The sequence below is a fragment of the Geotrypetes seraphini genome, chromosome 2 (genome assembly GCF_902459505.1).
Source record: "Geotrypetes seraphini chromosome 2, aGeoSer1.1, whole genome shotgun sequence".
Lineage (NCBI taxonomy): Eukaryota > Metazoa > Chordata > Amphibia > Gymnophiona > Dermophiidae > Geotrypetes > Geotrypetes seraphini.
Window position 1 is genome coordinate 323489733 of NC_047085.1, and position 15029 is coordinate 323504761.

The 15029-nt window shown below is 41.5% G+C and overlaps 1 protein-coding gene across 1 annotated transcript in view; it reads left to right on the plus strand.

Moving 5' to 3' along the window:
- The window catches only part of AZI2 (5-azacytidine induced 2), a 125994-nt gene that overhangs the window by 39509 nt on the left and 71456 nt on the right, over positions 1-15029 (plus strand). Inside the window, exon 3 of the mRNA XM_033932844.1 lies at positions 1081-1206. Within this exon, the coding sequence (XP_033788735.1) occupies positions 1081-1206 (126 nt within the window). The remainder of the gene's footprint in view (positions 1-1080; positions 1207-15029) is intronic.

Consider the following 15029-nt stretch of genomic DNA (forward strand, 5'->3'; position numbering starts at 1 on the left):
GAATTGGGAGTTCAGCGCCTCATTCTCCCCTCTGAGGAGTTTTGTTTCCTCGACCTGCTCCTGTACTATTAGGCGAATGGATCGCATTTCTCTTAGGAGCAGGTCGAATGAAGCCTCGTCCCCCTTAGGCGCCATTTTCTCCAGCGTGGTCGGGTCAGTCTTGGGCCTCTTACCGCTGAGTGGCGCGGGTGCTACAAGCTCCGTTTTCATTGGTTTCGGAGGTGACATTGTAGATGCTGGATTTACAGCTAAATCGGCGGTATCGGCGATATTTAATTTTTTCTGAAAAGGCACTTTGGTGTAGAAGTCGGGTGCAGTGCGAGGGAGCCGTTAAAACATGCGTGCAACCTCCGTGGCAGTCAGGCTCCGCCCCTTCAGACTTGTTTTTAAACAGAACCAATAAGACATACTCAATTTATTTGTTCATCTGGTTAAATAAGAAAAGCTTTTCAAATCATGTTTGTCTCGCATGGCTACATTCCTAGGTAAGTTGTAAGTCTTTGTGTTTTGTTGTTTTTTTTTTTTTGTTTGGGGTTTTTTTTTTTTTGGGGGGGGGGGGTCATTTTTGAAGTTGTATTACTATTTCACACTTATTATGATTTATTTCTTACGGTAAGAATATAGTCACCGCTGGACCACCAGGTAAGGTCCGTGGATGCAGGAGTGCATTAGAGCCGGGCCAAAAACTTATTCGTGATTTTTTTCCATATTTACGAGCCAGCTCTGCACCTAACCCCCGCGAATACGGAGGGAGAGAGCTATAGTTGAAGAGGACTGGGAACAAAGTATGCTAAATAACCTGAATTGTAAACCAAGGGCTTGTTTTACAAAGCCGCACAGTAACGGCCTCGAAGCTCATAGAGATTTAAAGGGCTTCGGGGCTGTTGCTGTGCGTCTTTTTGAAAACAGGCTGCAAATGTATGTACTCGTAAATATTTCACGCATATCCTGAAATCTAGATAGTTTGTATGTCTGAGGGGAATAGTCTTAAGGACTTTATTGCTCAGTATATGTTAAGGGTATTTTTTTAAAATTTTAATATGGCTTCTGATTTTTTTATTTTTTTTTTTAAACCTTCAGCTTCTCTGTTCTCGTTTGGAAGAAGAACCCAGCATTGTAGGACGCAATCAAGTAAACAAAGCTTATTTTGCCTATCGTGAGGTCTGCATTGAGAGGGACAATATGAAAAATAAACTGGATAAAACGGTAAAGTACAATGCTGATAAATAAATGTATTGTAATGACATGGCTACAACTTTTGGTTTTATTTTTTGGGATTTATTTATTGCCTTTACGAAGAAATTTACCTAAGGCAGTGTATAGGAGGTGCTGTTTGATATAAAATAAATCTGTTAATAGCATAATAATAAAATAACCAAATTAAAACATAAATACAATCAATCAATCTACTATAATAAAACGCTAAGCGTGCATGCGCACTCCTACGTGCATGATCGCGTCAAAGGGAACGTGCTACCGACGTGGAGAGCGGCCTGCAAGGTTCGCTACAGCCGCCGTGATCCTCACCAAGCAGCTTTGAAGAGGAGGGCAGACAACAACGATGATAATGCGCTCACTTTGCCATCTTATAATGATTCTAGGATCTAAATATAAGTCTCCGTTTAGCCTTTTTTTAGCCCAAGTTATTTTTCCCTTGCTTTATTCTTTGAGTGATACCCTGCAATTTTTCTGCTTCTCAAGGAAGAACTTAAATAGCCACAAGTGGCATCACACATAGTTCAGTGTCTGATTGGGTCAGCTGTGCAGAATGATGCTGGACAGGGGGAGTAGGTAAGGGGTGCTGATGGACAAAGGGGAGCAGGGAAGAGATCCTGTTAGACAGGGTGGGGGGAGGTAAAAGGAAGGGAGAATGCCTACTGCTGGACAGGGAGAGCAGGGAAGAGGTGCTGCAGGACAGGGGGAGACGTAAAACGAATGGAGAAGGGCTGCTGCTGGAAAGGGGAGCAGTGAAGGGGTGCTGATGGACAGGGGGAGATGTAAAACGAAGGGAGAAGGGCTGCTGCTGCACAGGGGGAGTATGGAAAGGGTGCTTCTGGACATGGGGTGGTAAAAGGAAGCGAGAAGGGCTGGACAGGGGGAGCAGGCAAGGGGTGGTGGTGAACAGCTGAAGAAAGAGAGATAGAAAGAAAGACAGAAAGCGGCTAAGGAGAGAGAAAGAAAGACAGACACACACATCTATTCTAGCACTCGTTAATGTATGTATGTTCTAGCATAACTCTGAAACACATGAACAGACTTCAACCAAATTTGGTATACATATTACTTGCTATCTGGGAACAAACACTGGGTGGGTGGGAAGGGGGGTGACATGTAAAAATTATCAAAAACAGCCAATTTTAGTGTCTACCCCATAGTGTTTTTGGGCTCGCTGAGATGAATACTCAGCATAACTCTGAAACGCATGGAGAAATTTCAACCAAACTTGGTACACATGATTTACTATCTGAGGAAAAATACTGTTGGGTTGGAAAGGGGTGACATTTAAAAATTATCGAAAACAGATATTAGTGTCGGGCTCACCGAGATGAATACTGACACTCCCAATGACGTTAAAGTCCAAGAACAGCCCCATAGAGAGGGACATTCCTGTGGGGCATGTGGGGGGTGGGACATTTTAGGATAAATAAATATCCGGCAAAAGCCCCAAAGCCATTTAAATCCCTCTGGGCTTCAGGGCAGTTATCGCAGCAATGGCCACTGGCACAGCTTTGTAAAAGGGGGAGCTTTTTATTTTTTTTAATTATTCTGCTTTAATTTTCCTTTGTGATTGCTATATTTTGGTAATACAGTACTCCCTTTTCTTTCTTCAAATCTCTAATATATTATAAAATGTTTATTTGTAATGATTTCTCTTTCTTTTGTGTGTGTATTTGTAAGTATTCCTTTATTTACAATTTCTTATGATTGACCTGTTTCTGTGCAAGGATTTCTTGGATTTTTTAAAAGAATTTTCTAAGACAGACATCAGGGGGCATGCAGCAGTCTCACCAAGTCATACTTGTCAATTTTATTTGAGAATATAGATCCAAGGATACTGGAGATACTCAAATGTTTGCGGTCTTATTACAAGGACCATCATTTTTAAAAATAATTAAATAAAATTGTATACTTGCCATATAAATTGAGGCAAATTGTACCAATAGTTCTTAAGTAGGGTGCGTGATATTTGGGCATCATCATTCTAGTAATTTAGTTGCTTTTCGCCTACTCTATAATGTCTGAATAGCAATTGCTACTTGAGATATAAATAGTACTTAAAGGGTTATAAAATGCTTGGTTAGTACTGTATAAATTGATTAATATTTAATAATGTTATTACCACTATTCAATTTATTCTGTAAATACAATAGTAAATGAGGAATGACTATGAACCAAAGATATGGGCTCATTTTACAAAGGTGTGCTAGCGTTTTTAGCGCACACACCGTATTTGCACACGTTACCCGGAAAACTACCACCTGCTCAAGAGGACGCGGTAGCTGCATTTTAGCGCGCACTATTCTGCGCGTTAAGACCCTAATGCACCTTTGTAAAAGGAGCCCTATATTTAAGTTCCAAGAAGAAGCTTACCAGTAAAAGAAAATTCAAATATGTAAAGCAAATTCTGTTGAAATTTATTTTATTCATCAACATTTATTTTTTAAAAATTCCTGAAAATTCTCATCAGTGTTCTTGTGAGAGGTCAGAAATTTCCAGAGGTACCAGTAGTTCATTTCCATTCGCATTTTCATTGTCTTTGTCATCGTTGACGTCGTCTTATTCATTGTTAATTCTCAATTTATGCCTCCCTTTTTAAAAGGACTTTAATGAGCTACCAAAAGAGTTTTTGAGATGAGTACAAGTTAAAATTTTCAGTGAATAAATAATTTTGAATTTTTGATGTGGAGAGGTTTTTTTTAATGCCAATAATAAAAACTGAGCCAGTGTGAATCACTGAAGATTTCCCTCCCATATCAAAAGTTAATTATTATATTTGCACTTTGAACAGTAGAAGTGGTGATTTGATTTGAGAAGTAAAACTGAAACATAAAAGCTCTCAATAGCAGTCTTGAGTGAGGAGTTGGGGAGGTTGAGAAACAGGAAAGAGATGGATTAGTGATCAGGTGACAAAGCACTATAATTTTGTGGTATATGATGTGATAGGACATCCCCCCCCCAAAAAAAAATATTTCATCATCTTAGCTTCTTGGTTCTTAATGTTTGAAGTGCTTTTTTTGATTCACCAAGCTATGTACAAGGTTGGATAGTACTTTTTAAAGGATATAGCATTCTCCGGCTGATATTGTCTACCAGATTTTCTGTTGGTGTAAGGGAGGTTACATGTGTTTGGTTGGTTTATAATGCCTTTATATCGCTCGACAATGTGACAGAACCTTGAATAATTTTTGCAATTCTGGTAACCATATCTCAAAGATATAGTGGAATTAGAAAATGTACAGAAAGCGATAAAGGGGATGGAATTACTTCCCTATAAGATAAGGCTAAGGCTCTTCAACTTGGTGTAGAGATGGATGAGGGATGGTGATTATGATAGAGATCTGTAAAATCATGAGTGGAGTGAATCAAGCAGACATGAATCACTTGTTTACTCTTTCCAAAAATACAAGGACTAGGGAGAATGAAATGAATTTATTAAATAGTACATTTAGAATAAATTGGGGAATATATTTCTTGTTTCAACATGTAATTTAGGCTCTGGAATTCATTGCCAGTAAATGTGATACAAGTAGTTAGTGTAGAAGAAGAGAATGACTAGAACCATGAAACTTTTACAATTTGTTTCACATATTTTCTCCTAAGTTCAACACATTTGGCACATTGTGTCTGAAGTTTATGTAACCCTTCACAAAATACTCTGATGTCTGGTCGCTGAAATACTGTTCCACTGCTGCAGTCACCTCTGAATCTCTTGAAAATTATCACCCTTTCAAACTCTTTTTAAGGTTTGAAAACGGAAAAGTCAGATGGAGCAAGATCTGGTGAGTAGAGTGGGTGATCTATGCACTAAAACCCCACCTACGTCAAAACATACACCATTTTGCCAGGCTTGTGAGCAGGTGCAAAATATCTTGCAAAAAGAAAACTCCTTTTCGCATCTTCCCTCTCTCTTTTTTTTTTTTCTTTCGATGCATCTTTTAATCAGCACAGCAAGTTACAGTAGTATTCTGCATAAACTGTTTCACCCCCTTGAAAGATAGGTGTTGTAATGACTGACTTTCTGATCCCAAAACACTGTGGAAGTGACCTTTCCTGATGACTTTTGGGTCTTGAATTTTCTTGGCCTTGGAGAAACCTGAGTGTCGCCATTGCATGGACTGTTGTTTTGTCTCAGGATCATAGTGGTATAACCATGTTTCATCAACAGTAACTAGTTGTTCGAAATATTTGGCGCCAGCTCACTGAAAATGCTGCAAAATCAACTTGGAAATTTCCACTCTATGCCATTTCTCATCGGCATTCAAACATTTGGGCACCCACTTGGTTGACAGCTTCTGCATTTCCAGCTGCTCATAGATCATACACCCAACACATTCCCTGGATATCTGTAGTGTCTCAGAAATTGTTGTAGCTGATTATTCACCAATCTGCCAAAATCAGGTCATGGACATGGTCAACAATTTCAGAAGTTGACACTGTTGAGGCCTCCCAGACCTTACTGCATCTTTGATCGTGAAATCGCCATGCTGAAAGTTTGCACACCATTCCTTCACTGTGGAGTATAATGGTCATTTGTTACTCAATGTATACATTCATGGATTTCCTTTGGAATTTTCTTTTGCAAGAATTGGAAATTTAAGACAGCTTGGGGTTCCACACTTGAAAATTATATACTTTTTGTTGACATTGTTCAATCAATTATCTGAAACAATGCCAAAACATAGCATTATGATTCTGCAAATTGGCACTTTGCAAAATAAAATAACATTCTTTTCAGCTACAATGGCAAAATAACGCTCAGAATTTAGGAATTGATTGGGCTGAGAACTTTTTAGCACCCCTTCATAATATGGGCTTGCAGAAAAATTCATTGCTTACTCCTGAGATAAGCAGCATGAAATCTCTTTTACTCTTTTGGGATCACCAGGTACTTGTGACCTGGGTTGGCCACTGTTCAAAACAGTATACTGGACTTAATGGACTATGGTTGTGATTATGTGTTTAAGTAGCTATATAGGAGCCTGGAGTGCTCTGTTTAGACATTATATTAATCAAGACTTAACTTACAATGCAGTAAACACCTGTGATTTGGTACTTTTCCTTTTGTATCCTGTATATTGAGTTAAGGCTTTGACTTTCTTGACCGTTAATGTTAAGTTTTCATAAACCAATCAAAATGAAGATATATTATATAGCTCAATAATCTCCTGATGTGCTATTTCAAGAAACTCATTTGTTTGCCGTTGAGTTTAGGAAAATCATAGCTGGTTGGGCAACTTCTCTAATTTTCTTCCCTGCAATCGGTAAGCATAATGGAGTGGTTATCCTGATATTTAAAAGGATGGACTTGCATATAATATATCAGGCAGCCACTATGGAGGAAGATGAATCAAATTGAGTGTTAAAATCCATGATTGCTGCCCTTTTGTTATCAGTTTTTCATGCTGTTGTTGATGTGTATTGGGTGGCAATTTCAACTTGGATACTCCTTAGATTGGAAATCATCTGTCCATATAGGAGGACGAGCGCTAGGGAGAAACTGCAATCTCTCCAGAAAGCTCTTAATGTATTTCATCTGTGGAAAATCTTACATCAACAAGGTAAAGAGTGGAGGAGTGGCCTAGTGGTTAGAGCAGCTGCCTCAGCACCCTGAGGTTGTGAGTTTGATTCCCACTGCAGCTCCTTGTGACTTTGGGCAAGTCACTACACTTTATTGCCCTGGGTACAAAATAAGTACCTGCCTAAAATTTGTAAACCGCTTTGATTGTAACCACACAGAGAAAGCAGTATATCAAGTCCCATCCCTTTATTCTCACCCTTATTTTATACTTTTTGCCTCACTTTTATTTGAATAGTTGGTTTCTTTTAGTTTAAGTGCAATCAGTGGATATTGGAAATATTGCGTTGGATCATACTCCTGCTATTCTGTAACTGTGTGGATCGGGAAAAAGTCTTCCAAAGTTGAGATGGTGGTTTGTGCAGTAACCTCAGTTTCAAGAAAGCTTTTTCCATTCTATCAGTGAATCCTCCTGCAGGATTGTATAGGTAGCAGAAAGCTGAACTGTCAATGGGACGGTTATATCAGGCAGTTGGAATAATGGTATTGGACTATTCTACATGGCATGGAATTGCTTTAGAAATTCAATTTTAACACTTCATTGAGTCATAGGGCAAGTTAAACTATGTTCATGAAATCAGCACAATAGTAAACTGAAATTAAGGGATGTGGTCACTTATTGGCAAATTTATTTGAACAAGTGGAATGAAAGATCTGGTGTCTCTCAGTAGTGATGAGGAGGATAAGAGCCTCTATCAAGATACCAATGTTCTACAGCAGTTTCTGTTAACAAATGTATACTTCATAAACCACTGATTCTGGTACTGCACTGGGGGGGCCTTTCTGATAATAGCATGCAGTAATGAGTCAATGCATGCAAATGAGAGCCTTGGTGATGAGAACTGCAGAAGAGATTGTGAAGGCTATGTGTGAGGGTGAAATGAAAAGCGCCTGCTGACTGTAGAATTCTGCTTAGCTTTCCAGAAATGATTACCGTATTTCCTCATGTGTAGGTCGCCCTTTTGTATAGGCCGCAGGGCATGCCTATTCTTGTTTTAAAACTCCTAGATAAGCCGCGGCACTATTGGAGAACCCCGTACCTTTTAAAATACCGAGCTCCCTCACCGGACAGCTGCCAGCTTCCTCCTTCAATGTCGTGGCCAGCTGTGCAGGGCAGGAGTGATCTTTTTGGCATCCAGCCTGGCCCCTCAATGCCTGGCGTCAGTTACTCAATCAATGACTAATTGATCCAGTGTTAAAGTACTGTGGTGTGGTTTTATCCAATACTTTTACCCATGGGCAAGAATAAATAGAGTGGCTTAAGTGTATCCATTTGCACTCCTCCTGCATACTACTGCATTCTCACCATTATTAGCTCCAACTATGCCACAGGTCCTGGATTCTATTCCATAGCTGATAATGACTCCTGATCTTTTTATATTCTTAATAATTAGTGCTAGTGATGCCCCCACCTATCTTACTCCTTCCAAGCATGAATACTGTGGTAGCGGTGATAGTCCCCCAAAACAAACAAGATGCGAAGAATTATTAGAAAAGGGATGGTAAATAAGACTGAGAATGTTATAATGCCTCTGTATCACTCTGTGGTGCAGAGCTAACAGTGAGTCATCTTTTGCGGCCCATGATCCATCACGGCTTTGACCCATGACCTATACCAATGACCCGCGGTGCATTTTCCCGGCTCCAGATGCAGTGTCAGCTGATAAGGCTACAATTGACGAGTATAGGCCTCTTGCTAACTGGCACTGTACTGTTAACTGCCAAATTAGTTCTAATTGTGACAGCAATGGTGCAAGTTCTTTTCTTGTTTTATTTTTATGATTTGCTGTATGCAATTTTCATTCATTCATAAACAGCAGAAAGACATGTATCACAATTGTAATGGTCACAGTACTACTACATGCGGGTTGTGTGTCGTGTGACTCTAATAACAAAGACTAGGGTAGTTTTTCTCAAGTACCTAATTTCATTTTAGTTTGATACTTTGTAAACCAGGAGCGGTAGATCAAATCTTAAATCAACATAAACATACATGCACTGTCTGCTTGAGCCAGTCATTGTTCAAAAATCACTTGATCAGCTTATTTTTGTGCTCCTCAAGCATGATCGAAATAGCCTCAGCAGTTTCAGGATACATGCTACTGAGTTGTGATGTAATTATGTGTCGAGCATTGAATGTGCTGAAGTGTCTCTCACATTTAGCTGAAGACACTGGAATTACAAAGTCATCTAGCCTCAACAACTAGACACAGTTCAGCACTTTTCACAGCAGCTCTATCTCCAAGTGAAATATTTGTACCAGGAACCTTTCTCGCAAACCGATCAGTTGCCATTTGCCCTCCTAGTCAGGCAACAGCACATCTGTCATATTTTTTTGTCCTATACTGTTTAATTGATCCTTCGTCTGACCATGACTTAAACAGTAGACAACAATTCGCACAGGCTGCCAAGTCTAAAATCTGCTCATAGTTTGCGGTTTCAACCAATCGGAACTTTTTCCAACATTTGGCTTTGCTGTCGGCATTTTATTTCAGAACAAAAATCAACAGGATAATTTCCTAAAAGAGAAGTCCATAGGCCATTATTGAGATGTCTTGGGGAAATCCACTGCTTTTTTTCTAGGATCACCTAGAACAAGACCTTTTGGACATGGGAGGGGCCTGAAAAGTGATGAACTGGACACCCAGACATAGCAACACAGTAGTGGGGCATCTTACAGGGCACTGCTGCGAACTTCACAAAAAGAGTGCTATATAAACATCTCACCAGAACTCCCTTATAGGTCAGGGTGAGACCCACAAAACCTACTAGACTCGCCTGTCTATAACCCCAGTAGCCCCAGACTACTTAAACCATCTCTGTGCTGCTCTACTAGGCTTTCCTATACCATTTGCTGATGTTCTGGAGGCAGGGATGTACGTTTTTTTATTCTGATTTTATGGTGTTATGGGGGGTCAGTGATCACTGGGGGGAGTTTGTGGGGTCTGTACTTTGTGTCTACAGTTGTTATCTGGTCACTTTGGATACCTTTTGGGCACTTAGAGACCTGCTTTTACATCGCCTAAGTCACAACGTACAAGCTCTGTCCAGGCAGCCTCGTTACACTTTCAATTATACTTGCAATACGACTAAGTCTAGGTCAGCCCACGTCCTACCCAGATCCCACCCTGACCACTCCTCCTAAAACGCCCCTTTTAGCTCTGGGCATACAGCAGCACTGAAGAGGCCTAAGCTGTTTTTAAATACGTCTAAAACCCATTTCGGTTATCAACACGTGGACGACTTGTCTTATTAATTGTTCAAGTGCCGCTTTAGATGGGATTTTAGATGAATCTCCGTTTCGATTATGAGCCCCTTAAGCAGTAGAGCTCCATTGCCAGAGGATTTGGTAACAGCGGTTAACATAAGGGAAGCCACTCCTTGCCCTGGATCAGTAGCATGGAATGTTGCTAACTAATTGGGTTTTAGCCAGGTACTTGTGACCTGGATTGACCACTGTGAAAACAGGATACGGGGCTAGATGGACTATTACTCTGACCCAGTATGGCTAGTCTTATGTTCTTATGATGACCAAGGGAAAAAAATAAAACATACCACATAAACATTTAGCAAGATTACAAAATTAGGGAACCTAGACATCATCAAAGTCCATAAATATATATTATACAATCTAAAAGTAAATATAACTATTTATTTACAGAAAGTAATAGCATGTTCCTATGAGCATTAGGCGCTGCCCAGAGCATTCAGCATGGCTCCCTGTGCTAATAACTGGTATCGCGGTTTAGTAAAAGGGGGGTAGGATAGTTTCTTGTAATAGTTTGAAAGTGAAATCAATTTGCAATGTTATGAGCATCAGGGGTCAGCAATACAGAAATAATCAGATGTCGCTCTCTTATGGCTACCACATGTCATGGCATTCAACTGTTTTGGGATGCTATTTGTCTGGTAAATGACACAATAGGACCTAAAATAGATCCTAATGATAAAGATGAAAGAGGTCTACACGGGAACGGGGATTGCGGGAATTCCCCGGGGATCCCCCCGATCCACAGGACTCCCACGGGGGACCCCCCCTCTAGCCCACGGTTTTTCGGTATTCACGGCTATGTTCTGCCCGCATCCCCCGCGAATACGGAGGGAGTAGTGTACCTTGCTTTGACATGCTCCACTCTTTCTCTTTAAAACCAATAGGAGGAAATATTTTTTCACTCAGAGAATAGTTAAGCTCTGGAATGCATTGCCAGAGGTTGTGGTAAGAGCAGATAGCGTAGCTGGTTTTAAGAAAGGTTTGAACAATTTCCTGGAGGAAAAGTCCATAGTCTGTTGTTGAGAGAGACATAAGAGAAGCCACTGTTGCCCTGGATTGGTAACATGGAATGTTGCTACTCTTTGGGTTTTGGCTAGGTACAAATGACCTGGATTACTCCGCCTATCAAGCAGGTTGTCAAGGCAGCTTAACAAATCATAAGAGTGTTAGAAGGTAGTGAGAGAAATATAAGAACAGAATGACAAAGAGAGGGAAAACGGTGCATGAACTACAATTCCTGATAGAAAAAGGGTTGGGGAGGAGGATATGCAAATCTGGTTGCTGTTTATATCTGCAGAACTAAATCCTGTGCCTGGAAAACCCCATCAGCCTTTCAGGAGTCTTTCCCTAAACGTTTAATGGCAACCAAGCCTTGGAGTGTTTCCTTATAAATTGCTTCCAGCAGTTCCTAGCACACCTACAGGAGGATTTTAAATAGAACAGACCCAGATGGGCTTTACTTGTTAAACTCTGAAAAGAAAGTCTTCTATAGCAAGCTGATATAATGTCCTTTCCTATGCAATTGCAGGAAGAACATTCTAGATCCCTGCTCCAGAGAGGTGCCAATCTAGATAGGAGGCAGTCTGTTCCAGGAAAGTAGTTCAGTAAGGAACCTAGTCTTCCTCCCCCCAGAATTGAAAAAAAGCTAAATGTAGATTAATAAGTTTTAAATAATATTGTTCAGGTGAAAGGACTGAGAGAATGAATAAAGTGAATATTCAAATATAAGAGAACATATTGTCAAAAATAAGAAAAGACTTCACCTAAGATACAGCAAAGAATTTTTCCTCTTCTTGTGCTCAGCTGAATGCTCCCTCACATACTGATTGTAGCATTGTTATTTTTTTTTTTATTCTGGCTCTCCCACATAACCCACATCCTCATCACAAGATTTTGCAGGAAGAAATAGATTGAGAAATTTGTTGTAAAGATACAGTTGTACTTTTATCTTAAATATTTACATATTGAGAAAGATCAACACTTCTGGCACATTCCCTGATTACTTGAGTTTCAAAAGTAGTACAGTATTTGTATTTCCCTATAAGTCGTCTGAGCTATTAAATCCCCATTCCTCAATTATGTTGTCTCCCCTGCACACTGGATTAAAATGTTATATTTTTGTGCTTTAATTGTTGCTGTATGGATACCCTCCCAAATTCATTCAGCATAGTCACTGACAATGTAAGGTTTCCCATGCTACCCTTACAGTTTGCCTCATTTATTCCTGTGGCTGATAGTGTAGTAGAATGTACATCTATGGACTTGAAGCTCTCAGTTTTTCTAAGTAAAGGAGAAACTGCATACATTGTATTTAGAAATGCAGTGAGAGTAAATTCAAGACTGATTTATGGTTTGAAAAAATATTGTGAGCCCTTATTATTGGGAATTGCATTAGCTTCCAATGGAGGCTCGAATCAAATTTAAATTTGGTTGTTTCTTTTATAAAGTGCTCTTTGGTATGGCACCGATTTATCTATCCGAATTATTTTCCTTTGCTCATTCTAAATATCCACGTAGTTCACATAGTCTCTTTAATCAAAGGTCGTCGTTATAAAAAACATCTTCAATGTTTGCTTTCCTACCAAGCGGCTTGCTGGGATAAAGAATTAAAACCTCTGTTATCATTTTCGAAAGCAACTGAAGACATATCTGTTTGCTAATTAATCATATCTTCCTAATCTATATTTTCTTTTTTTAATATTTGTTAACCGCACTGAACTTAATGGTTATGTGGTATAGAAATGACATATTATGTTCAGCATGCTCAGATAAAGTGAAACTAGATAGCACTCCTAGCAATAGGCACAGCCCCATAAGAAGCGATACACATTCTTATTGGGGAACAAGGGCATTGCTGAACTTTTATGATGTGCCAGGTCGGGGTAAAGGACTCCTCTAGTGACTCAAGCTAGAGGAGGTACTCTGATGATTACACAGCTGTCAAGTGTCTCCTGAACACACAGAACAGCTGTTCAAATTGAAGCCACCATTGCAATAACAGCAATGATAGTGCAGTTTCCTTAGACCCGAGCACATTGTTGGTGCTAGTGTTAAGCTCCAGCTGTCTGCTTATCTCATCTGCCTCTTCTATCTTAGATCAATAAAGTGTTAATTTCTATTTAGATTCTGTATACTGTACTTTTTTACCTTTTACTGCTCTCAAACAGTTTACATTTGAAGATGAGGCAAAACATTCACAAAAGTTAACAGCTGCAAAACAGAATTGCGTATTTATTTTCCACCATTAACTATTTTTATCCCAGGACAAGCAGGCAGCATATTCTTAACGCATAGGTGACGTCATCGACGGAGCCCCGGTACGGATCTTTTTAACTAGAAAGTTCTAGTTGGCCGCACCGCGCATGCGCGAGTTCCTTCCCGCCCGACGGAGGAGAGCGTGGTCCCCAGTTTCTTCGTTTCCGCGGAGCGAAGAAGACGCATGTGGTTTCAACGGCCGTTGAAAACTTCCTTTTTGCCTTCCCGCTCGCGTTATTTTCTTGTTTTTTCTCTTTTTCCCTTCGGGTTTCTTTTTCCGTTCTAAATAGTAAAAAAAAAACAAAAAACTTTGTTTTTTCTTTATTTTTCAGGCCGGCCCCGGCGGGACCTGTTGCCATCATACAAGCCTCCGGCTTTGATTTTGCGGAGGCCGTGTTTCCCTTCATGCCCCCTCAACCGGGCTTTAAGAAGTGCCAGCGGTGTGCACGCCCGATCTCTCTCACTGACCCACACAATTGGTGCCTACAGTGTTTGGGTCCAGAGCATCGGGCTGACACCTGCACCCGCTGTGCCACTCTTAAGAAACGCACCTTAAAAAATCGGCAGATCCAGCAGAACATCCTTTTCGGTACCGGATCTGCTATGGAAACTGCCGCGACGTCGACGGTACCGCAAAAGACGGCACCGACCACTTCGACGACGCCCGATCCTTCCTCGGGGTCGCTGGCACCAGGTAAGCCGGCTAAGAAGCCTTCCACCTCCCTTGAGCGCCCACCTGCCACAGTGGCGACGCCGGTCCTCCCGGCCTCATGCCAACCCCGCAAACGCTCCGCCCCGATCTCGGTGAGTGCCTCGTCATCGGCCTCCTCATCGCCGGGGCGTGGAGCAGCACCTATGGAACCGAAAAAGAAAAAAGCGGTACCGGTGCCACCCCTGGATGACCGCATCGCGGCCATACTCCAAGACAAATTGCAGGAACAGCTGCAGCAACAACTCCAGCACCTGCTACCGACCCTATTGGCACCACTTCTTTCGGTACCAGACCGGCCCGAGCCTCGCACCATCCCACCGGTGTCCACCCCCTCGGTGCCACTCAGCACTTCCATGCCAATCCTCTCGGCTGAACCACTCCGTTCTCGTGCTGTGGTACAGACCCGCTCTGAAGCCGATCCTCCTCGGGACCAGGAAGGGCACCGGTCTCCCCGGGACCGAGAACGACACCGCTCTTCCTGGGACCGGGATCAGCACCGGTCTTCCTCTCCCGGTACCGTCTCAATGCGCTCTGGCAAGTCTCTTTCTAAGACCCGCCACACCGAGCCTTCCACCCCGACATCTCGGCGTGTGCACACTGACATCAGGGACCCGGACTTATGGGAAGAATCCCCTCCCGGTACCGAGGAGGACGCATCGTCCACAGACGAGGAACCCTCAGTGACCGATGCCGCTTCCACGCCTGAGCAATCCTCTTTCACCAAATTCCTCAGGGAAATGTCGGCAGCTCTTTCTATCCCTTTAGAGTCCGACTCCAAAAAGTCCCAGGCCTTTCTGGATGCCTTAGACTTTGAACAACCTCCCAAAGAGTTCCTCAAGTTACCCGTCCATGACATACTGCGGGAAACTTTTTATAAAAATTGGGAAAATCCACTCACTGTCCCCGGAGCTCCTCGTAAACTTGACAGCCTATACAGGGTCATCCCAATTCCGGGTTTTGACAAACCTCAATTGCCCCATGAGTCTCTCCTCGTT